General features: G+C 41.0%; 1 protein-coding gene across 2 annotated transcripts; it reads left to right on the forward strand.

Annotated features, from left to right (window-relative positions):
• The first annotated feature begins 308 nt into the window (after nt 1-308).
• On the forward strand, nt 309-22,521 carry LOC125017086 (chemokine-like protein TAFA-1). 2 transcript variants are annotated; one of them, XM_047599949.1, is made up of 6 exons: nt 309-748; nt 1,839-1,980; nt 19,874-20,014; nt 21,134-21,258; nt 21,442-21,516; nt 21,676-22,521. In XM_047599949.1, the coding sequence occupies exons 2-5, from the start codon at nt 1,839-1,841 to the stop codon at nt 21,472-21,474; spliced, it is 441 nt and encodes a 146-aa protein (XP_047455905.1). In that variant the 5' UTR covers nt 309-748; the 3' UTR covers nt 21,475-21,516; nt 21,676-22,521. The 2 variants fall into 2 exon arrangements, 1 of the variants encoding a protein (XP_047455905.1); XR_007113801.1 differs by having other exon boundaries at nt 310-748; nt 21,442-21,528.
• Nucleotides 22,522-25,818: the final 3,297 nt, after the last annotated feature.

Raw genomic sequence — 25,818 nt, forward strand, 5'->3', positions numbered from 1 at the left:
ATTTGCGGATTAACTTTTAATCACTTAAAACATTAAGCATGAATATAGGGCAGAGGAGATATGATAACAAAAAAAAAGATAAAGAAAAAAAATGAAAAGGAAATGCTGCCTCATGAGGAAAATAAATCCATTCTAAGTGTAAACAGTTGTTAACCATGTGGTCACAGCGGCATGAGTGGTGCCAGTTTCCCTGATTTGCATTTGTCAGAAGCATATGATCAGATCCAGTCCCACTGTGGCATCTGATCCAGAGGCAGTCTGGCTTTAAGACATGTGATACAGTCTTTACACTCAGCCAAGCTGTACGGGAACATTTGTCTCTTAGTGCTCGCTGAGGAGGGACTCAGCGAGAGCCGCTGCTCAGAGGCTGCCTCTCACTGGAAGGATGCAGACGGGGAAAGAAGAGATTCCACTACAGTTAATTAAGGAGCACTCTGCACGTGGCTATAAATGCGAAGGGGCAAATGAATTCAGTGTCAGTGGGAGCAACTCCTCAAGGGGAAGCAGTGATATTTCAAAGGTGGAATTGAAAAAGCTGTAAATCTATTTCCTGACTCCGGCTTGACGGTCATTTCTGAATCACTGGACTGTTGCTATCAAAGTGTGGAGCAGGGAGGCAGAGTCAACGGAGTTCCCTCCTTGTGCCAAATTCAGAGTTATTGGATGGGATCGGCATGAGCAGCATTATGGATGGATTTATGTCATTCTGTTGAGATATTTGTACTCTCTTTGTTGCTTGGTCGCTCAGGTAAGGTTCTCTTCTTTCTTCTAGTCTGAGGGGAAAAACTAAACCCTGTTATTCTCAAGAGATTTAGATTTTTGCATCAATTGAGCAAAACATAAACATGCCATGCTATAAATCAAAGAATCACTGTACTCTGTTGCATAGTCCTTTTTTCTCTGTCATTGTATTTATTCCATTATGTGCCTTAATATTGATTATACTGTATATTTCCATTTGATTTTCACTAAAGATTCTTGAAAGCACAAGGAATGTGTGAAGACAGAAAAGATATAGTAGAACAATATTGACTGATTCAAAACACATATTTTCCTTCACGGATTTTGAAAAAAAAGTTTTTACTCAAAAATGCAATGTCATAACATAGAGATTAAATCCAAATCTAAAGCATCAAAATGACTCCAACATGCACTGATTTATTCTAAAACATGATTTGTGAGTCAGATTGCTGCTGTGAAATAATTTCAGTTTTCAATTTTCTCCTTGATAGATTTCCACCCTATGACCAGGAGCATTCTTTGCTGTGCTACTTTATTTATTATTTTCTTATCGAAAAAACACGGTGAAACATTACAAGCCTTTTGATTCCCATTACCGCCGTGTCACTGTCACATTATTCTGACAGATACAGAAAAGCTTCGGCAGGCGGCTGCTCGCGGAATCTTATCTTTCTTTAAGTTTGATTTTGGTTTTGAGGCAGGAGCACGGCTCAGGAGTTGAAGGGAGTCAGGCTGTCAGGGGAAATCTCTGCTGCATGGGAAAAACTCCCCGGGGATCACTCCACATTTGCAATGTTGTGGCTCAGGGACACGATGGGGCAAACTAGGAAGACAAAACAATGAAGAACTCATTCTTATATAATCATGCTAATGATAAATTCCGATGACTAAAAGAAACTCCAGTGAGTGGTGTTACGGTCAATTATGGACAGATGTGCCTGGACAAAATGTTTAATTTAGAGTTTTTGGGTTATTTTTGCTCACGACGCCTCAAGTGTGTTTTTGGGGGACGGGCGGTGGGCGGTGGGGGGGTGGGGTTCAGAGGTTGAGAAGATGATGTATTGTGAGTTGATTCCACCTCTGCCGGTCCTCACCAGATGTGTCCTGTCATGTCCTGGCTGCTTTGCCTCTGCCTCTGGGTCAGTGTGACTGCCATCCAGCTGTGTCAGGCCACTTTCTACGACACCATCCAACAGCATCACGGGACGAGGCCTGGCCGAACCACAATTCACATGATCGGTGAGCCCGAAGAAAATCGGAGACGAGTTCACCTCCGATTTTCATTCCATCCCTCCAGTTGATGCCGTTGCCTTCTGAGTACCGCTGCAGTCTGGCTTAAGTGTTTAATTAGATTGCTGCAAGTTCAAAGAAAGAAACACTCTTGATTTCATTAAGCCATTACTTTCATTAACATATTAGCGATTAACTGTTATTTTTGCAGGCACATTGTGGTGTGACTGATTTTCATTAAGATTTGTACCACATAGCTTGAGAGCTCCTGCGCCGAAAATCACACAGGCCGACAGAGAAGCTTTTGCGCGTTCCTTCTTGAGCTATTACGCTTGATATTCATGCTACACTGCTCCCCTTCAATTTTATCTGCGCGATTATGATCCCAGCGAAATTGCACTCAATAGAATATGACCGCAACATAGCGGTCGAACTTCTGTTTTCATCAGGCGGACGTGAGCCCCGGTTATGGTAAATAATTATGATCTCAGGATTCAACAGAGGAGTGGAGGCTGAATGCTGTCAGAACTTCAAAGGGAGAAGGAGCTGCATGAGTGTGCAGGTCCTTGGTGTCTGTTATTTCCTCTCTGCGCTGGTGCACCTGAAGCATATCAGCGAGAGGTCTTTTCAATGCTCTCAATATTGTAAGTCGGAAGACTTCCTGTTTCGACACCTTCATTTCATTACCCAGCTCTGTGCGTGTGTGTTGGAGGAGAAAGAAAATGTGGAAGAAAAGGAGAAAAGATACTTGCAAATAGGATATCTTCTACAAAGTGGCCTCATGTCAACAAAGGGAAATGGAATTAATATTTCAAATGTGTATTCAGGTTCCTCTTTGGAGAAAATGAGTTCAGAGCGAACAATTCGAATCCTTCAGGACCCACTGCCACTGCAAGTGTAAATGCCCTGTCATTCCATTTACCATAGTTCTCACTCCTGGATAAATGAGATGCCAGGTTTATGAGAGGAAGATGGGATGCCTGTCTGGATTGATTCTGACACTAGGACATTTGTTCTGTGCTGTGTGTTGTGTGCTGTTGGATTGGTGGGAGGATTGGGGTTGACGGGTCATGAATTGGTGGCAAGAAGGCCATTGGCTGCAGACCATTGGGCCAATCATTAAAGGCAGCAGAAATGCCACAAGTTCACGGTGACCGGCATTACCAGAGGAAATCGAGATTACAGAGGGCAAGAGATCAGTTGTGTCCTTGCCAATAGAAATGTAGGTTTACGGGAGGATGTATCAAGTGATTCATCTGTTTGGATTTCGGGCAACAACTAAATTGTGACCTGATCTTCGCATCCTTTTAAATGCACGCCGCCTCTGGATAAAGAATTATTTGATAATAAAAATACCTGAGGAGTGTTAACGTCATCTGAGACAGAAAGATTCGATCATAGGAAGCTTTGTGTCTCTGTGTATCCGAGAGTCATAATTTCTTTGACATAGTGAAAGCAGCTGCTCGTGCACTGACATACAGGCAACCTTATTGCAAAGAATGTTGTCCAGAAGTCCATTAGCTGTATGACCCTTGAGAAAGTGCTTGTGTTTGCTCAGTGATTCGGGAAGGGTGGCCTGCATTCAACCCTACAGCTCTACTTACAGACTGCTGCCTGCCACTCTCTCAGACGAGCTCAGGGCTTTTCTCTGCCTTCCCGGTACGGGCGGCGTTGCTCTCTGCGGCGTGATTCATAAGGTGCTGTATTTATTTGGTGCAAAGAGCGTGAACGCTGCACAAAAGGGAACAGATTGTGTTTGTCGTGCATCCGTAAAGTGCCGGGGAGAGATGGTGCTTTTGGGGTCGCGTGTTTCCCGACCCCTGAAGATGTCCACCGGAAACCACAGATGGACAATTTTTCATGTCTACAACACCGACTTGCAAAACAAAACAGAAAAAGAACCTCATCCGTGCAGCGATTTTTAAAACTTCGCCCAGATGCTAAAAATATAGAAATATGCTGTGGAGGTATGATAAATGACGCTTCAGGAGTAGCACCTCAGATCGTGTATGAATTTTGGCAAAGAATGATATGACTGATATATATATATATATGTAACAAAGGCTGCTATATATATAACAAAGGTTCATTGAGAGTGTTAAGCTGGCAGTCTGTTTCCAGAGGAAGAAACAGGACTATTGGTGAAGTAGTAATGTGGAGTAATGTGGAGGTGTGAAGGAGTAGAAAGTACAACAAACAGTAGACACTGGCTGCCTGAGGTGGCCTTGCTCCCTCGTGAACTCACTCCCACCAACAGTTGGCTTTGTCGGGTCAAACTGTTCATAACGGAAAGGTCATCGATTCTCAACACCAGGCCGATAATCTCCTCATGGTTGCTAGAAAATGCAGAGCTGCCAGCGCATGTGTGCAACAAGATAAGATATGCAGAACAAGTAGAAGTAACTACAAGTATCCACTATACGTTATCATTTATTCAGACTGGCGCCATAAATGCTTAACTCTGCATTATATCCATTTCACTGGTCTTTTATTGTGAATCTAGCTCCTTCTGCTCCTCGTAGGGACGCACCTTTTCAGCATGGATGAAATTCCATTGTAAAATTAAAATCCCCTTTCTTCGAATATATTGATTACAAAAAAATGAATCCACAGTTGCAGAGTGAATGACACACAAATCCCTCACGTTTCCCTTTCAGGAGCTTTACAGAGGACTAGGGGATCAGTACTTTTTTCTTTTTTTTGTGCACCAACAAAAGAAACCACTCACTGGTAAAGCTCACAATGAAACAAACATGAAAAATGGATTTTCAGCTGTCACAAACAAAGGACTGAATCCACTATGCACTGTTTTAGACACTGACAATTTAATAGCCTTATATAATGCATCCCGGAGCCACATTATTTTGACATACATCTTCTTCCACCCCTCCCCAAGACCTCTTCTCATCCATGCATTCGCTTGTGTCATCGCTGCTCCGCTGCAGTGCCAATGGGAAGTGGCGTGTGCAGCCTGAGCCTGAGGCCTGTGCACATCTGGAGCTCAGCAAACACACTCTGTCCTGATGTTGTTACACATGTTACTGTGACGTCAAAGGACCTCTAGCCTCTCTGCATAACACCCGAAACATCTTCTATAGGCCTTAAAAATGAATTCCCCCTTTAATGGTTCTGCTGAAACACGAGACAAAGTGTGCTTAGTCGCGTTGGATCATATTTTAGTGGCGATAAAGTATTCATGAAATTTCCCCGGTTAGTCTCGAAAGAAAAATATATTCTTAAGTAAATGAATCTAAGGACAATCAGTGGCCTAATTATTACTGTATGCTCACAGCTACAAATAGGTTTTTTTACATATTCTAGTATTTCCCATTTATTTTCCCTTTCAGCTAATGAATTATTCATAAGAGAGAGCCCCTCTAAGCTTGTGGATATTTGTTTAAACAGCATGTTTAATTGAAGTCTTTCAGCCAATTCTGTGCTAGGGCTATGGTTTGTGGTCACAACGCTTATTATGCAAAATGAATTTCTGTGGCGCACAGCTTAATTAATTAGTCAGCTTTCTGACTACACCAGTTGTTTCTAACTTAAGCCAGCATCCCCAGGTAATAATAGCAGAGGTGTTAATGGCGCTCACAGTTCATCAGCTCCATGAAGGTTGCAATGTGGCAGGTCACAAAATGAGTTTTCTTGTGCATTTTAAGCGTACATATGTCGGGCTTGCACTAGAAATGAAAATAACGGTCCAGAACATTATGTTTAATATGATAAAATATGTGCCGTATTATTAGTCAATGGCACTTACTCATCAGTCAGAAAGGTAATCGCGGATCAGTCACATCTCGAGGTCACTGCAACACGCTGCTGTTGTGCTGCGAAGCTCATTATCTCTGAGGTAGCACAGTTAAAGTCATATCTGACTGATTATCAGCCGCGGCAATATAATCCTTATCATCAGTTGTTTAGACTCTGTCTTCATTTTTAGATTTGCTGTCATTAAAGGCCTCTAGTATCAAAACAGTGTTTGATTCATCTCCTCAGACTTCATGTGACAGTAAAATAACACAGGCAGCCTCATTGAACTTTGCGTTCACATTAATTCACGGTATCAGTGGCTCGTAATCAGGCAAACCCTTGAAAACACCTTGAAGAAAGAAAACTACATTCTTCCGTTGCTTTAAATTAAGGACTACAGGAATTTGTTTAAAATATTTAATATTTTAAATGTTTTATTTTTTGAGATTATTAATGATACAAGTGAAAACTGGAAAATAGAGGACAGAAAATTATACTGTGGAATTAGTTTGACCTAAATCAGGACACAAATTAAATGAAACCCTTTGATGATTTCTACTAAACTTTAATCCACACTCAAACACTTAGACACTCGCCATATACCTTAATGACAGAACAAAACAAAATGACCAGAATTAAATCAGCTAGGAATAAAATGACCCAGAGACACAACTATTTCAACTTTATACTTTTCTGCCATAGAGGGAGAAAGACACATAGAAAAAGCTTAATTTGATCCATCTTCAGTCTTGTCCCTTCACTTTTCCAGCATCAGCCTGGTGCAATAACTCCACTCAGTGTCAAGAGGTGTCCTGTACAGACATCTATTTTTATCTTGTACAGTCACCGGGTGAACAAATTACCTGTGAAATATTTTACTTTTCAGTCCTGCTCTGCAGGATAATATCCTGACAAGCACTAGCACTGTGCTCTGACAACTGACCCCTCTACGTCAAAGCCTGTACATTAGCGCAGTCATTATGGTCTGAGGACATACCTGTAACTGTTAGGAGCTTACAGTCATCCCTTTGCTACTACGGCATGTTATTTAAATACCTTTACAAAAAGGCGGTAATGTTTGTTTGTTTTTTGTTTTTTTTGGTCAACTCTTAGCTGTCTGGATTTTGTAAAGAATGAGAAAACCACAAGTAACTGTGCTACTGGCATTATTCTGCATGTGTTAATAGTAAATTCATGGAAGGTAAAATTGTTTGTCTCTGTGCCACTATAAGCTAAGTTAAGGTTGTATCGGGTCCAGTAACACAGGTGACTTGTTTCAAGCAATCCAGCTGCCAACACACCCTGGTGGAGAGAAGAACTCCCATTAGTGTGTTTCTCTCTGCCTCCTTCTCAATATTTATCTACAGAACTTCTTTTATACCCTACTCTATCTTCGACCAAGCAATTTCCCTTGTGGATCATTAAAGTCAGTCTAAGTCTAAGGCTAAGTTCAAAGACAAAGGCTTGACGCAACTATCTGTACATCAACTTTTCTGCAAAACGTAATTAATTTAAACTGAGTTCTTTGTCGTGCTTTGTCACTATTGTTTTCCACCCCAAAGGAAAGTGGTGATGAGAGCTTATGTGGATGACATACTGGCTGTCTCATTTATAGTATACTAGCCTTTCTCTAGGGATGGTATTGCGTAACCGTGCTCTTGGCCCCTCCTGGCAGCCTCCCTGTTATCCCACGCTCCTGAGTAGAGGGAAAAAAGTAACCGTGGTGGCGGGCCAAAGCAAATTAGTGAACATTTGAGGGGCGAGACATGAAAATAAGGTCACGAGAAGCACAATGAGTTGAGGGCGGAGACGTGTCAGCATTTTTCCGAGCTCTGTTTTTTCAATCAAATCTTTCCGTTGCTTGTATGCTAAGCTCTTGAAAAGCTCCCAAGTCAGAAACCATGTTTTGTTACCATGACGACCGGCAACTGAGCCTCGTCAGGCTGAGTTTTTAATTTACATTTTTTTCTTCTATTTAAACACAGTTATGAAAGGATTTATATATTTTTTGTGACTGGCTAACCCTACAGTGTTGGAGTGCAGTTGACTGTTACACCGCTCTGATGTCTTGCTAGTGGCTCTGCCTCTGTTAATAAGAGCCAACTTGGCTTGTGATCAAAAAATAGCAAACCAAAAACTTTGCTAAGGCAGCCAAACATCAAGCAAGTTAAAAAGCACAAGACATAGCGAGCATCGCTTCTTACTAGTGCAACAGCGAGATGGCCCGCTTGGCATGTAACTTGAAGCCTTTTTTTTTTTTTCAAAGCTCTCATCAACAACTGAAAGCGACGACATACTCTTGTCAAACTTCCTCCTCAATCTCCTCTTTTATTCTTTCTTAGCTTCCTCCCTAAATGTATCAGGCATACTTGCCAACGCTCCAGTTTTTCTCTGCGTCTTCCTGGTTTTTGGTATGTCGTTTGTAGCATGAACTTCTCTTAAACCGCATAGCTCTCTTACTTTATTATGAAAAATGTTCATACAAAGATCCATAAGTTACCCAAGTTGCCAGTTTTGTTGCAACACGTACATACAAATTCAACCCAAAATCTGGCAAACCACAACCAGATGTTCAGGGTTTGTGCGCACAGCTTTCTTTTCTGCATAAATCAGACAGCTGAATGCTGAATGTATTAGACGTGCAACTTAGCTGATTTTTAAATGTCGGGCTGGTGATCCACTTGAAGGCACAAATACACCTGCAAATTTTAGGCTGAACCGAGCAACGTTCATTTATATGCGCTGGTTACCAGGCCTTTTGGAAAAAATTATGTAAACCAACATGTCGGCCTCAACCAACGAGGGACAGACGAAGCTGAGAAAACGTCTGGAGCAGAACTCACAATTGATTGTCTGCACCCAATCTGTGGTAAAACCAAGCAGCGGTTTTATTGGAGGTAATTTGACAGAGATAGCTAGGTGCCCCACAGGATTACATTGCAGCTGTTTTGCAGTTGCCAGGTATACCATCCTTGCTAAATAGTAGACTGCTTGCGAAGATGTTTTCATCCCTATCAATTATTTACATGCAGACACGTTGGAAAATATTAGCAAAACATGTACCTCTGTGGGATTAAAACGCAGACAAATCAATCATTAGCACGCAAACATGTCAAATGTGGAAGTACAATTTGAAATATGAAGCTTTACATACAGTGAGTAAAACAATTTGTGCACAAAGACAGCCCCTTAGGGATACACATTAGGCACTGTGAGTCTCAAACCTGGTGCAGTGGTGTTAGAGTTTATTTGCAACCATGAATTGTAGCCTCTGGCCAAGTATTTCTCTAAGACATCATTAAGACTGTGCATACACAAGGCCTACTATTTAAATGCTACTAAGAATAACACATTTAGCCTCAAAATGAATTATTAGTTGATTGTTTCACACCACTTTTCCTCTCTTAGGTATGAAAAGCAATGCATCCTCTTGGGGTCATTAGACAGACTTTTAGAGCCTCGCTTTGTTTGTAGTTAGCAGCAGTTTTCTAAATATGTGGCTGTGACAGCTGACATAGCTCAAGGATAGTTGACTCTGAAACCCTGTATCCTGATAAAAGTGTTCAGTTCGCTTTAATCCAGAAATAGTCCAAAACAAAGCCGAGCTATTACAGACACCAGTCTTACTGATGTGTGCAAACAGCAAACCAAATGAGTGCGTGTGCTTATATTAATGCTCGGGAAAGTTACTGAACCGGCTTATCTGTAGCAACAGTTATCTGTGGCTGAAGCGAATTAGTGGCCTCTCAACAGAGTTTATAGCTAACATGAATGTTTCATAGTAATTAATACATAAAGATGGTGTAATTAGAATTAAACTTTTATTACTGTGAATTGTGCATATGCATTAGACAGGGACTTGAGTGGGGAATATGTTAAAAAGGTAAAGGAGGTACATTAATACACTGTCAATACATGGTTTATATTGAACACCAAATTAATGAGAAATATAAATATAAAATGTGTATTTAATTATATCAGTAACAGCTTCTATTTTCATAGACGGCTCCTGGATACAAACACGTGAATGGACTCGCCACCACTTCCACACGCGACCAAGACACCAAAACAAAAATAACTTTCATTTTGTGTGTCTGTGTTTCTTTGTGGTCATTTTTGCATCCCGCTTTCCTTTTGTGTTTTATTGCGGGTCTCATTCTGTGTGTCCTCGCTGTTTTGTGTTGTCTCTCAGGTCATTTTGTGTTCTGCCTGCCTTTGTGCTCATGCCACCTGGACTGAAGGAGACACAAACTTACCGTAATTTCATTGTCTCGTTTTGTAGCACTTTGTGTGTCTTTGTGGCCGTTTTCCCCGTGGCAGAATCATGGCCCCGCGGTTTAATTAGACAATGTCAGAAAAGTGAGAGCAGTTAATTTGAAGCATTTTACAGCCACAGAGGTGACTACAGACTACAGTAAATGTTGTGCCAGACTCTGTGACACCACTTCAGATTTCTCTTGATTAATAACATGAAAAGCTCAGTACGACCTTCTCATCTTTTGTTCCCATGCCAGAGAATCAGAACGAGCGCTCGCACAGAAAGGATCCTACCATCACCGCTCTTCACTCTAATTGCCGATGTGAGTGGTTGCGCAAGCCTGTGTGGGTTCATGTGTGAGCGCTCCTCGTCTTTAATTCAACATTTCTGAAACAAAAACTGGTGCTGAATTAATGATAGCTTGTGTCCCCACCGTTTGTAAATATTATATCAGGAAGTTCAGACCTTCTTGTCTTATGAGTACTGAGGACTGGTCCAGCAAATGTGCTCCCTGCCAAGGTAGAAGGTTACCCCGGTGCCCACATTAAATGGAAGAGTAGAGATGTAGAGATGTAACATATTTGGCACCGGGATTTCTCTCTCGCTTTTTTTTTTTTTTTTTTTTTAAAAAGCTTGTGAAGGATTTACAAGATGTGACAACCCTCAGGCTGTCCTTGCTCATTCAAAGGTTTTGTCACTTCACTGCTGGCCACTCGTGGTGAAATTTAGATGTGACTTTAAGAATTTTCCAACCCAGTTGTTAGACGCGTCGTTTATTAAAATCAAGTTGAAACTAGGTCTGTAGATTCAGAGTTTTTTCATTTAACTAAGCCCCCTGTCGTCCCCAAACAGCAGGAAGAAAAATTCCGTTTATTAATTCATCCTCTATACTTATACTCTGTACTTATACGGGACTTCGTTCCCCCATTTTTGATTTTCTCAATGAAAGCAATGCTTCTCACAGAAGGGAAATTATTCTTGTGAGATCATTTCGTGTGGTAATGCCTTTGTGGTAGCCTATTTTAAATGCTTGGCAGGAATATGAAATTCATTATCATTACTTAGACCTCATTAAATTGAAAAGAAGCATCTCAACTTACTAATTGGTTCCAAGGGGGAGGGTTGTATTAGAAATAAGCAAAGGAATTAATATTGGGTTTATCAGGCTCTATTGCATATTTCAGTCCTAATATCTCCTTGGTGTGCCATAAGTCTTCTGGCATATTTACACTACAGATCCAATTACCTTTCCTGCAGAGACGGGGTGTGTGCACATGTGAAAACGGGGGACAAACGTGAGAATATTAGATTTTATTAAAGATGAACAATGTGATGGAAGGACTGACTGAAGCATTTTAAGTTGTGTGTCACTGGGTGACAATTCATTCTCACAATTAGCAAGAATGAGACTTTTTTCACAGGTTTCCACGATGATCTGTATCTGATCAACCATACGTTAACACATGTTTTATATCTTCCTTAATTAGCAGTAGGACGTAGGACTGCTCAATAGTGTCCAACTGGATTAGATAATATGTGCTGTATCTCTCCTATTACCAGATGACTTATCTGCATAATTATCGCCAGAGTCTCTCCAGAGTACAAGCCATACTGCATGAAAGGTCATTTAGTCTTTGTATTATGCATTTTACGCAGTTTACATGTTGCAGGCACTTTTGGCACCCTGCATAGATTGTCTGGTTGGCAGCGAAAGGGCCAGCAGTCACATCAGAGGCAAGCAGCCGTTCTCTAAAGGCTCTTCGACTTGGCTCTATCTCTCCTTTCCTTTTCTTCTCAGTGAATGTAAGTCCTTTCATCAGAGCAGTCGATCTAAAAATATGAAATACCAGTTCTGGACATTCGCCAGTCGGGGAAAAGGGTTAGATAGAAGAAGGACAGGAACAGCTTGACATTTAAAAATGAATGACATCACGCTGACAGGAGACATATTTTTAGATTGCAATTTCTCTATTTGGCCATTTTAAGAGGACTCCAGAGTAAACGTGCGCTACAAGAGGGTAATGCAGACAGAGCGGCTTTGTTTATGTGTGTTTAATGGACATGAAAGCTGCCGTGTGATTGCTGTGCTTTGCTGTCACGCTCAACAAGCCATCCATCTACAGCATAACAACCAAATAACTAGAGGCCCCTTTTCATGTGCAAGTTGCAATCGTTGAGAGTCCAAATAGCATTTAATGGCGTTGATCAGGACCAGTCTTGCAGCGTCCCGGGCCCGTGTGTGACAATGTAAGACGACAGGCTTTGAGGCTCACACGCAAAACCCCATTCCCTGCTACTCGCGGCATCCTCTGTTGCATGCAGTTCTCATGCATCTTAAAACAACAGCAGCTCTGCTCCGTGAGTAGTCATTTTGCATTTCAATAAAGTATCACCCATCTTTGGCCCGCTGCACAGGACCAATCTTACAGCCTCCCTGCCTGACATGCTGTCAAAACCACCAGCCATATTTCATGAATTTTTGTGCTTTTATTTGTCATGGGCAGTGCCTTTTTTAGAGCAGCAAATGGTACTTTCCTATGCTTGCAAGTTGTTTTGATTTCCTTTCTGTCAAGCTCACGCAAACATGCGACGTGCTTTAAAAAAAAAAAAAATAAAAATAATCTCCTTTGTTAAGAAAAATATACCCTCATGCGTTCACACTTTTAATATCTGAAGCCTTTCCCCAACACCGTTAATTCTACAAACATTTCAAATTCCTCGTCCTCTTCTCCAGGCTTAAAACAAATTTGTCTCGCAGTTTATCAAGCAATATGTCACTCACGTTCACCCTGCCATCTATGTCTTGAATATCAACAGTACTACAGGGACTTCAGATGTTTTTTTTTTTTTTTTTGCGGAAGGCAGGGGAAAAAATATTCTCAGTTTGACGCCATGCAGTCACATGTTTTGTGTCTCTCACTGTCTTCCATCTGCATTAATTTGACATCCTCTAATCTGGCGCTCCTATTTCCTGTCGGCAACAGAACTGCCGTACCCTGCTGGCTTGGACGTCTGTGGAGAGCAAGTGGAGAGAAAGTGTCCTATTATGGGTCACCTTGATGCATTTCTCATTAAAGGGTGACAGGCATGGCGCTGGAAAACATGGACTGCTGTGGTTTGGAGATCGGGGCCCGCTGTCTCTGGCAAATCACTATTAACGCGCAAAATAATTAACTGCAGGTACCGTGGACTTGCAGGGCCTTTCTTGTGACTTGGACTGAGCTTTTTTTTTTTTTTCAAATCTCACACTGGGGTATGAAGATGTACTGTTACGTGGCACTTGTCCGTCAACGTAAACATTCAGCATAGGGTCTTCTTGTAGTGTCACTGGTCGCCTGTCACTGCAATCCAAAGCCCCAGGAGAGACGCTGCTTATCTGCTAAATTGAGTCCCTTAGGCTTTCCATTTGGTTTGTGTATGGGATGTAACAGTGGCTACTCTCATACATTCTGTGTTCATTAATTCCACACATTTCACTTTGATTGTCATTAGGCTTTACCCAGAATATAGTTGGTGTTCGGTGTCACTCTATAAAGTCCTTATAGTGTACTTTTTACATATACATTGCTGTTGAAAGCGTGGAACAGATGGCTGAGGACTTTTGCCATTCAGAGGGTATACTTGCTGCTATCAACGTCCCCAGAGACAACCACACAGTCTGGGCTCATTACAGTAGACAGCGAGTCATTGCATACTTATTGCGTAGTGACATTTCTATTGAGATAGACTGACCATTTTCCTCTGCGCAATGGCTGTTTCATCACGTCTGAAGAACCATTTACTGGTCCCACATGAACCCTGTTCACATTCATTAGGCAGCCAGAACCGCAGATCCACAGAAATTCAGAAATGGTGCTCCGCGTTCATGTCATGCATGATTTGACAGCATTTGCCTTCATCCAGGCTTGCTGTCCATAACTCATTGGATTTCGATGCAGTGTTGTTGGCTTCCCGCATGACTCATTGTGCCGGGGACCGTCGAGTGAACGACACTCACTCTCCATCCAGCAGCTGAGACACTGCCAGGTGTTGTCATTTGTGTGGATAACAGCATTACAGTAAAGTGCTGTGAGAAATGTCCATGTGGCAAACTTGAACCACGTAGGTCTCTCAGTGAGAAAGCGCGTTCTGGTGTAAATCTATTTTACAGTTAGATGGGTTGAAAAATTGAATGAAACGGAATAAAACGAAATCATGGAATCGAGATGAGTCCAGAAATAATCCAAATTGAGCTTTTATTCTTTTGATTGTGAGTTATATTGCAGAGTGGAATCAAATATTTATAATGACGCGAAACTGCAGATGGTTTTTCTGACCCTGTAAAAGTTGTCTTGTCTGCACAGAGGAGTCTGATAGTGTGCTAAACACGACTGCCTCAGATGAGGAGATTATTGAGTAATCATGAGACTGGCCCAGGTGAATATAGTGTCATCAAGCCATGTTATTCATTCCTGACCTTGGAAACAGCAGTTGACAGAAACAATCTCAACATAAGGTCTGTTTGAGATATTTGAGATATTTCTGTTTCTGCTCATGGTTTCCAACCTTTCATTTACAATTTTTTACCTTTCATTTACAACAGTAGAGGTAACCACTAGGCAGAATTCTTTCTTTAGGAACCTTAGAGATAAATAATACAGCAGCAAATATATAAATTCTTGCAATAAAATTCATATCAAACACTTATATGTATATGTATAGAATAGCACATTCATTTCTGCTGCAAATTAAGCTTTGTTTAACTCTCTTTAAGTCAATATCTGTCGTTAATATTCTCTAACATTACAAAAGACAGGTCCAAGACAATTCTGGCTAAAATTTTAATTTCTAGTGAATGTAGCTTTTACTACAGCAAGATTTCAGTATTTCACACTTGATCCAAATCATCTGTGTTACAAACTGTTAGTATCTTGGGACAGGACAAGTACAAGGCTGCGCTAGGGTTGTGAAAATTGAATAATTTGCATTAAAAATAAAGAGGTTACAAGTCGTATTTAAATTACAGTAACATGGATTTGGAATTTAAAAACCTAATTTGTCAAATGATTATAAACTAATGCACGAGGTTTAGTAAAATGCACTTAAGTATTTGCGTATTCTTATTGAAGAATTAGTGCTGCTTAGTCTGAAGCTCTATTCTATTCGTTTACAGCCCTGCAGCAGCCTGATGTCTGAAATACCTGCCATCTAACAAAAGATGAAAACTGCATTGCGTGAAACATGTGTTCCACGTTTTTTTTGTGGTCTCATACTCGAACCAAAAGTCACAACATCACAACGTTTTAAGTTCTGCCGTATGCAAAATCAAATCACTGCATCCATCCATGTCTTAGCATGTCTTTGGAGTCTGGACGGAAGCTGAAGTGTCCAGTGAAAACCCACATAGGGACAAGAAGAACGTGCAAATTACACACAGAAAGGTCGTCCCAGCCGGCTGACGGGTTGAAACCCAGAATCCGGCAAGAATGCTGCCATGCAACAGCGCTAACCACTATCCCCATTGTGCTGAAATCACTGCAGTACACACATTAAGTACAGAACTTGAGTAATTACACTTGTTTGAGTTCCCTTCAAACCACTCTCTCGCAGTAAATATTTCACTACATATGCAGGAAGTAAATTAGGCGAGGCTTTTTGTATGTTCTTTGTAACCTCTTCCAGCCTTTTTCCACTTTCTATGCTTAATTTGGTTAAATATTAAGGTGGCATGGATGTGAAATTCATAGCGATTTATACACATGGGACATGGCATCTGTAACCCTAGAAGACAAAGACAGAGAGCAGGGAAATTGTGACCATGGACTGCATTGCTAAGTACAGCAGATGTTCATTGTTCTTTGGGTTATATTTTTATTATTATTATTATTTATTTTATTTTTTTTAACGGACCACAAAAAGAAATCTCAGCACAGGAAATAAATCACCATAAGAAACCGAACCACACCAAGAACAAATCACCACCGGTAAACATGACAGAACTCCCCCTACACATAGGACGAAGTTATGACTTTTTTTCCAACTTTCCAGCAGACCTAAAAATGAGCTGTGCCCTTTTGGGTGCAGGTTGTATAGGTGGTCACCTTGTTTCCTGACAGCCCCTGGTTCCCAGCTCAGAGTAATGAAGAGGCAGGAGGAAGGAAACAAAAACAGGGCAGTTCCAGTTGAGGCCCTCTGCTTCCGTGTGACCTCTGACTTGATAAATGACAATTTCTGCGTGACCCTTGTTCCCTGTCAGTCAAAATGTTGCTACAAAAAAGGATCACAGGATTACACACAACTCAAAGATCCCGAAGCTGTCTGTCATCCGGGAAACTGACTTCGTTCATGGTCCCTGATAATGGGAGAAATGGAAATACAGAAAACAATTAAACCCTTGCGTGGTTCCAACCCCCACCTGAGGAGAGCATTCATATCCAGTCATGTTATCCTCCGTCTCTCTCTGAAATATTTATCATGCAAGGATGGGGTCTCGGCGGATGCAGCGTGTTGTACTCGCTGGCTGAAACCATCTGTGAACTTAAGAGTGCTTGTCACTGTTGCATAGCTTATTTTTAAAGGCACCTAGTGCATCTGGAAGCTAGAAATACCGTGCCGATTTGCATTTTTATTCCATTTTAATGTATTCTTCGGAGGTGATGATTTCCAAATATAGAGTTTTCCGATTCTTTGCTCTGTTTGTTAGCAACAAGCAATGCAAGTTAATTCTGTTGAGTAGTGTGTTTTTAATAGATCAAAGAGGAAATCTGGGGCTGTCTTATGCAATTAAGGAGATGCATTAAGAAGAACAAACCCCTGTGGGCTGTTGTTTTCAAATGATGCCCCACTGCTTCCACTGGTACATCACGATTAACGTTGTGCAGACATGCCCTTTTGTTGAGTGCATCAGACAGCATGCAACATTCTCCCAGACCGACTACAAGATCTGGATATTATTCAGTAAAAACCAAAGGCTGTTGATGTTTTCTGAAATAGAGAGCCAGGAGTCATGATAACCCCAAGAAACACAACTTGACGGGTCTAGAAAAAAAGACAAGTTTTTCTTCCACCTGAATTGAATTTTGGCTTCTAAGTTGGTTCCTTAACGCTTCATCATCCAATCAACAACACATTTTCGAGCTGAGCTGTTTATCCATACGAAGGAAGTTTATCACTCTGGGTTCTTTTAAGGTCTCGTATGGAGGAGGAGCTACGGATCACTTTTCATACAATGACGTAAAAATGAGAGAATCAAAGCGAGACGAGCCTTTCCGTTCAGCAGGTCATGTGAGGCAGTGTTGATTAATCCCGAGCGGGGATCAGCTCCACAGTGACAAACCATTTCTTTTGCAAATCAAAACATAAAGTGTGATGATGTTGTGATTAGAAAACTGAGAAACGGAGATTTGGGATTCAAGCTTAAATTACACAACCTGGTGAACACCCCACCACCAGCCCCATTTAACACTTACATTAACTTCATAATGTAGGAAGCCTGTGGATTCAAACCTGTGACCTTCTTCAGTCACAGTCCCACTCTTGTCACCACTAGCAGAGTAATTAATCAATCAACAGGAAATGAAGTATTAATGAGACAATCATTTCAGTATATTTCAAATACACAGAATGTGCATGTTCCATTTTTAGCAAATATTGTACTTTCTCGTCTTTTTGCTTTTCTTTTGAACAATAAAATACTAAAATTAAGAAAGTAATATGTCAATTTATCAATAGCAAATATTATTTTAGTTGCAACTGAAGGAAGCAGGAAGCAAAACAAAGTTTCATGCAGTATCTGTAAACATATTTAGCAACATACACATGAAAAACCTCGTCATGCACGATTATCAGTTATTTACTGCTTAAAGATATGTCTAATCTAAATGCATTTAATATTTGTGGACACATTACTGCGCCCGAAGCTAATGGTTGTAATTATTATTTATACATATTCTTTTATGGATTTTCTAAAATTGTATTTTATTTTAAATTTTTCAGTTTCTGGCCTTCGTTTGATAGTTGCCTTGGGGGGACGGGAGAATGTGTATGACATGCAACAAGGGTCCAGTCAGCCACGAGCCAAAATATGGATGTTGTGATTATACGTCTTAACAATTTTGTTGTTTTTTGTTCTTATGGTTAACGAGAAAGAAAGTTAGATCCTGGGGCAACGTAAGAGAAAAATTCCCATCACAACTTCTGAGAGTCCCGGGTGGAACCTCCCTTGTTTTGTTCAACCCCCAATATATTCAATGTAGACAATATTCAATATAAAAGACAATAAAATTAAAACGAAAAGCTAATTTCAACTAATGGAGCCATTTGTTTGCATTCTGCTTACACATGCTAACGTGCCACTGTTTTCACTCTAGTTTTACTTAAGCTGAAGGGATTCCTTCTTGACTGCTGCTCTAATTTTGCATTTTTCTTTTTGGGGGTGGGTTTTTGCATCTAAGAAACCAACTCCACAAATCCAACAGGACCTCACAATCTAAAATATTCAAAGGCAGTAAAGTAATATATGCAAATCTAGCCATGATACATTTCACACACTCACAGCTCATTGTCAAACATTTCTTCAAATCACGTCGCTGGCACTGCACCAGATACTTTTCCTCTCTCACTGCTCCTTCTGTCCACAACCTCCTTGATCTTCTGTCATGCGGATGGGTGTAATTGTCAGATGGTCCTTTCCTGCACAACTCTCATATGTGGAGAGTGCGAGCGCGGTGGGCAGGGGAGAGGACAGAGGTTGAGGTGGGTCGAGTCAGTTTGGTCCAGTCCTCTCATCCTTCAGGGCTCAGACAGTAGTTTGGTGATAATTGCGTGGTGGAGCCACTGTTCATATTCACGATAACCCTGGAGCAGGCCTCTCCTCCCGCTAATAGATGTCTTTTTTTTCTGTCCGCTCTCACACATCTCTTCATCATCGTTTTACATTCAACATGCTGCAGGGGCCTCGCTTGTTCAAAGAGTACAAGCACAGGAATAATTATTCTGGTTTACGGCAGGCATGCAAGATGTTTTACAATTATTTTGCTGTGTGACACAAACGATTCATGAATATGGACCTTGTAGTTTAAACAGAAGATGCATTCTGTTTATGAAGCTTGTAATGCACTTTCAAAATTATGAACAGAAAGCACAAATGGAGGTACTTTATTCACTACTTAACCAAGTATTATGTATCATCAGTGAATACACTTTAGACAGTGGAGTATATTTGAGTTTGTAATATTATTAGACTGTTTGTTTAGTAGGTATTCACTTGTGGTTAAAGCCTTTTGTAGCTATTGGTACTGTATGTCCTTCCAAGTCTGAACTTAAATGTGACAGACCATGAGATGATTAATGGGAGAAGAACAGCTTCGTATACACATGTTTTCTTTTCTTTCTTTTTTTAAAACTCTTCTTCATTTTACTGTTTTATTTTAAAAAGGTATTTCAATGAACGCGTGAGAAGTTTCAAGGGCAAATGTCAAACATATTTGGCAACGGCTCCCAGCGCACCACAAAGAGACACCTGGATGGTTATTTTCATTTTCATGCAACATCTTTTTTTCCTAACCCGGAGTGAAGTCTTAAGAAGTCTTGTTTTGTCGGTTCAATCCTGGCGCTTTCTGTCCTCAAAGATGCAGTTGAGATATCTAAAAATCGACTAATTACTAAATCAAATAACCCTAACGGTTCTAATTCAGCGGAGCAGAAAGTGCAGTAAGTGTTTTTTTTTTTTTTTTTTTTTAAAAAGAGGCAGAGTACTTGCTGTAAGTACAGCGCTGAACTAAATTAGTCGCTTTCTACCAGACTGTCTGTTAATCCACAAAGGTGCTCAGAAAGCAAAAGTTGGTGTCTTTGATTGCCCCTGAGATGCTCACTTAACGCAGTCTGCTGTTTGCTTGTGTTTCTCCTTATCAGAGGGAGGAACGTGCGAAGTAATTGCCGCTCACAGATGCTGTAATAAGAACCGTATCGAGGAGCGGTCGCAGACAGTCAAGTGTTCTTGTCTGCCGGGGAAGGTGGCTGGAACCACCAGAAACAGGCCCTCGTGTGTCGACGGTGAGTATTTTAGAAACTCGGGGAGAAATGAAACATCAAGTTTCAATACATTCATGCTCTATGTTTGCACGACAGTAAATTAATTTTCCATTTAATGTATTTCACTCCGACCAACACGTTCCGCATTATGCTTAACATAAAACCCTGCCAGACGAAACATGTTTTGTAAAGATGCAGAGATTTGTTCAAATCTCTCAAAAAGCTTTAGTCACCCATGCAATGCCTTGTCTTCAATAAGATTAACATTACCTGGGATAATGTCACATCCAAATTCTGTCGCTGACAGACAGCAGAGGCTATCTGCAGGGGGAAGCTTTACTCTAACACGAAGCAGTCAAACACAGCTGCTGAATGTAGCGCACCTCAGGGAAGAGTAAAGGAACAGGGGAGGAAGAAAAAAAGTGTGAGGCAAAAAGATGCAGACAAAATAGGTGTTGAATGCGTATGTACCTTGTAGATATGGTATATACGATGACGGTTTAATACTTGCTTTGACAAATATCTGCTCCGCGTGCACAATCCCTCATAAGAAATGGATTTCGGGTCTGACAGACCTAAAACACACATTGGCTTCTGGAAACCCCTCACCTGCAGCTTTTATCTTAAATCCTTTTGCAAATATTACTGCAATCTCTGAGCGGAATGGGGGACTTTGAGGTCTCTCGGTCTCGACTATGACAGATTCTTTTCCTCTGTCACACATTACAAGCCATTTACTGTCTACTTACCCTGTATTTAAGGCAATTTTCTCCCCCGATAGCAGGAATGTGGTGTGCATTAACGTCAAGTCCCAGTCACACCTACCAATCCTCTCACTCAACGAAAAGGCTCAGTTTCACCTTCTGCATTCATGTGGAGCTGCGTCTAATAAAGAAGGTGCATTGTAATTTAAATAAAAGGTAGCTGTTTTGCATTGAGACGTGCTGTCTAAAGCATGTGCATGTGACGGGTATAGCCAAGTTACTCAATGACACCGCTGACGACGCTCATTTAATAATTAGACATCTCCATCTAATTTGCTGTCTGACCCTGAACTGTCAGGCTGCGCTATCTGGCTTTGGACTCTTTTAGGGTGAAAGCTACCTGCAATGGCATTTCTCTTGTCTTTGTTGCCTGTAGCATCCATAGTAATTGGGAAGTGGTGGTGCGAGATGGAGCCTTGCCTGGAGGGGGAGGAATGCAAGACGCTCCCTGACAACTCGGGCTGGATGTGCTATGCCGGGAACAAGATCAAAACCACGAGGGTAAGATAACCTCTCTTGACCACAGGAAGCAAGATATTACAGCGAAAGGTGGTAGAGAAATGTACAGCGCTGCTGAGACACTCGCTGATGATGCACTCGCTGTGCATTATAGGGATTTAATTTCAATGCATTTGACTTGTTAACGGCACAGCCTAACCCCTCAATGTCTCATCTTGGTTTCAGAACACTCAGCCATACACAACGTCAACATATTAACACTTTGCGGAAAGGATGCACGGGAACACCTCTGGTGCAGAGGTAAATTTGGAGGTCAGCCTCTTTATTTGTACTGGAACAGTAATTAATTCCTCTCAAACTGTCGTAATTGCTGAGTTTTGCAAAGAGAAATCCCCACTAGTTATATTAACCACTGTGATATTTCTGTCATTCTAAACCGCATATCCATTTCCATTTCAGCACTGTCACAGGAACAGTTATCACCAGAGACAATGAACCTACTGTTGCTTTAAGAAATGTGAACACTTTTCAAATTGGAGTGTAAAAAGATGTAGAATACATAAAGCACATCCCGCTCAAGGCTCCTGAAAATACTGACGCTCCAAGCTGCCTGCGGGGAACTTCATCATAACCTTGTAGTGAATACATTTTCATCATTTCTTTTCCAACTTTGAGACGGAACGTGACTGTCTGTGCGTTCGGATTAGTATCTGGAGAGAATCTGACGTCCGTCGTCAGACATCAGTGAGACAGATGTCTACTGTGGAGCACCAAACAGGAGGGGAATATATCAAAGGACAAGACGAGATGAGCCAATACAGAAGTTGACAGCCCTCAGGATTTTTGTTTCTCTTTTTAATATTGTCGGAGGTAAAATGTTGTACATAAATTGTTTGTCCCTTCTTGTGTACATGAACTCTATTTATGGTGGTGGTGAATCTTCCCTCTTCGACCCACAAAACCCAACACAGCCAAAGTTTGCTGAGTATGTGAAGTTAACATGAAACAGTTGCATCATGAGGGAAATGTTTTACGAATACAGCTCGTGTGTCTTGATACATTCTGCCATTTGTTTGTATGGTATGTGTATGCCTTTAATCACCTCCAACATGGCTTTGTCAATCAAATTTGGTTACATGTCGGCTACCCTGAAACTGATTGATTCACCAAAAATGTGATGCCATTAGGTTATTTTCAATACTTGAAATGCCTTATTTGTGTTATGTCATTCGATTGATGACGTTGTACATATGAAGCCATCTATTGATATGTGCTGAAATAACATTAAAGTCATTGTTCCTGTTACTTACGTGAGTGCATCTTTGCCACTCTGTAGAAAGTGAACCCAGACGTGTAACATTTAAATTCAGCGCGCCTTATACTTCCCGAGGACATGATTATCTCCACTCCGTTATGTCCACTGGGAACAAACATTTATAAGCCTGCTTAGAAATCCTCGTATAATCCCACAACTTTCAGGTGAATCCTCACCGTTTTCACTTTTCTTAAAGCTACACTGTGGAAGCCTTTTGACATTTGCAGTGAGAGTAACTACACAAACCCCGTGGATGTGTGAATAGGACGTAGCATAAGCCTGCAGTTTACGCTCCCTATGTCCCCTCTCTTATTTTAGCTCTCCCCAGTGAGAAAACGTCACACCAACAGTAATCCATGTTTGTCCTTTGTTCCAGAAATATTTCTGGAAAGGCTCCATTTTATTCTTCCTGACCCACAGAGACAGTAAATTCATAGAGTCATAGTTACCTTCAAAAAACTCTTGTTTTTCCCCTGGTTTCTGCTGCTAATCTGTCTTCGATGGGTTTGTCCTGGCAAATAATGATTGCTGGTTGACATAAAATGCATGACTACCAGTGATCTAGCATGAGAATGTTGCCATAGACACCGGATTTAAAGCTACAGTGCAATAAGAAATATTGACCTGGTACCGACTGTTACATTCAAGGACTTAACCAAACAAGCTCACACAATGCTGATGAATCCAGACAGTCTATAGTGCAGAACCTTTATTTTAATGTATTATTGTTGTCTGCAAATACTCTGACATGTTCACTGCAAACAGGAACAGCTAATAGCTAATTCAACTTGTGGGCGGCAGTTTGATTACCTCCATGGAAATTCCATGTGTAATTCTGCATTTCTGAGATTAATAGTCGCACGTTATTAAAATAGCTGCGGTTAGCTAAATAGCTGTAGTTTTAGCATGGCAGTAATAAGTCATATGGTTTCCTTTAAAGTCAGGTAATAACATACTGTAATGATTGTAAGGTCATTAATTGGAGGCTCACTGTGCACACAGAATTACACACGTAGATGAATGAACAACAAGACTTGCTCCTGTATTTACAACATTTTGATGCAGCACACAGTGGGATACTGGCCGCTGCTTTCACAGCCTCGGCCCCTCAGGAATTACTCAGGGAGGAACCGGTGGCTTCTGGTGCAGGGTGCAGCATCATCCATCTTCTGGAAAAATACAAGTGTTTTTGTGGAAGAGTATCCACCCGTTTCATAATTTTGCACTGTGTATACAGATTATTTTAAACCACTACTCGTTCAAATAGAATCTCCCGTTTACAAGATATAAGGTATACCTGCTAAATATTTCCAACATGTTTATTTTATTCTTATTAATACGAGCAGCTTTTGTTACCACATGCCTCTTACAGTTTCTGCGTAAATGAGGCTTCTTTTATTGGTGTTTCTTATACTTGTTACTTGGCGTCTAGCATTGCTTCTAAAGTGTGAGCACCTTTCCATTTTGATTAAGATAAAACATACTTATTTTTGCAGCTCTAAACAAAAACTCCCATTGGTCTGTATCCCCGTTCATGACTTTGGCCATTCATATATCATCCATCAACGGCTGGAAGCAAGGGCATCACTGGGATTGAAAAATAAAGTGCCAAAAAATACCGTTCTTAAAATGGGATCTCGAGGCTCATTCCAAAAGTGAGTCAATCACCACAGACGTCCGCGTTAAAACCTCTGCCCACCTCCGTTCAAGTTATGCTCCACTTATTTGCCTATAAGCCGGGAGTTAGGCGAAGTTAGGCACCACTGCGGTGATGGAACAGGTGGAGCCACTGCACACCAGACGACCTCACGTTTGTTTGTCTTTATGTGCAGTCTGAACATGGACATTAATGCATAGATTCAAAGCATTAATAATAGTGTGTACCTCTACGTCCAGGAAGCTTAAAGGCTTTGCCTGGATGAAAAAATCACAGGTGCGGGCCAGAGTGACTAGTGCAGTCCATGGAAATACTGGATTTACATATTGGTTTTGCCCCAGGCCGACTATAAAATATTCTTAAAGATGCAACCTACTGCTGCAGGTCAAAAAATAATTAGAACCTTCTCCCTAAAAGTTTTGTACTGTATGGCCCAGACAAAAATCTAACTAAATATACATATTTTTATTTCTTTTGTTGTTGTTTTTTTGTCTGAAAGCAAGTAACAGGAGCGAATATGTAAATAGCTGTAAGTAAAACACACAGTAAGCATATTTTCTTAGCTACAAAAGTCAGCCTTGTGACACTAACTTTGTTACCATAGCTTGGGCGAACTGGAATCAGGGCATGAGTTACGGCTGTTACTGCGCGGAGATATTTAGCTTTACATAAGGAGGACATTTTACTGTAAACGCAGACGTGCTTGTAATTGTGATCAATAATGAAAAACAGACATCGAAATGAATATATTCATTATTTCCCTTCTGTTTTTCTGCCCCTGCACGTGTTTGTTTGTTTGCTCCATCTGCGCTGAGAATAACGAATCATGAACACAGATGCCAAATTACAGCACAACGTCCATCATCTATTGTAGTGAAATTACAACATTCAACAGAGGCAGCAGCGGTTGCAATACGGGGCTGTTTAAATTTATGTTATTTAGCTCTTGCTTTATTTCCCCCAGGCAATCACACATTCAGCTAGCATTTGAAATCATGTTTCCTGTCCAACACGGGATTGCTAAATGGGCATAATGTGTGCAAGATGGTAGCAAGCAGCATTCCTTTTTCTGTCTGTCTTCGGAGTAGCTCTCTCTGGGCTGCAGGCTCTGAGGTCCCACATCATGCTGCAAAATAGTGAGAAATAAGACACAAGTGATGGTGATGTGCCCTGACTTCTTTTCATGACGCACCAGGGACATCCTGGGATTTGAGACTCCCATGGGTTTGTTCTAAAGACACATTTCATTCAAAACACTCCAGTCTAGACATGCTCCTCTCTCTGCACGTAGAAGTTGCTCGTCTGTTTTCATGAATATCAAGGTGCAACGTGGAGCGACGGGATATGACGATAAGGTGTTAGGAGAAGTAACTCATACACACACACACCAACAATTTTCTGCTTGAGGGACGATCAATGCTTGGGATGCCCGCTTATTAACAGTACAACGAAAACCGCACGACTGCTGCAATTGCACTGAGTTATATGGATATGAGAAGCTACAACATTTAATGTTTAATGAGCAAAAAGCACGAAGCAAAGTAAAAGTTATTAAATACTCTTTGCGGCTGCTTTCCGTGGCACTGAGCAATCGCACAGATTACCCAGTCTAATCACATCCTGTAACCGA

This window comes from Mugil cephalus, chromosome 1 (genome assembly GCF_022458985.1).
Source record: "Mugil cephalus isolate CIBA_MC_2020 chromosome 1, CIBA_Mcephalus_1.1, whole genome shotgun sequence".
Lineage (NCBI taxonomy): Eukaryota > Metazoa > Chordata > Actinopteri > Mugiliformes > Mugilidae > Mugil > Mugil cephalus.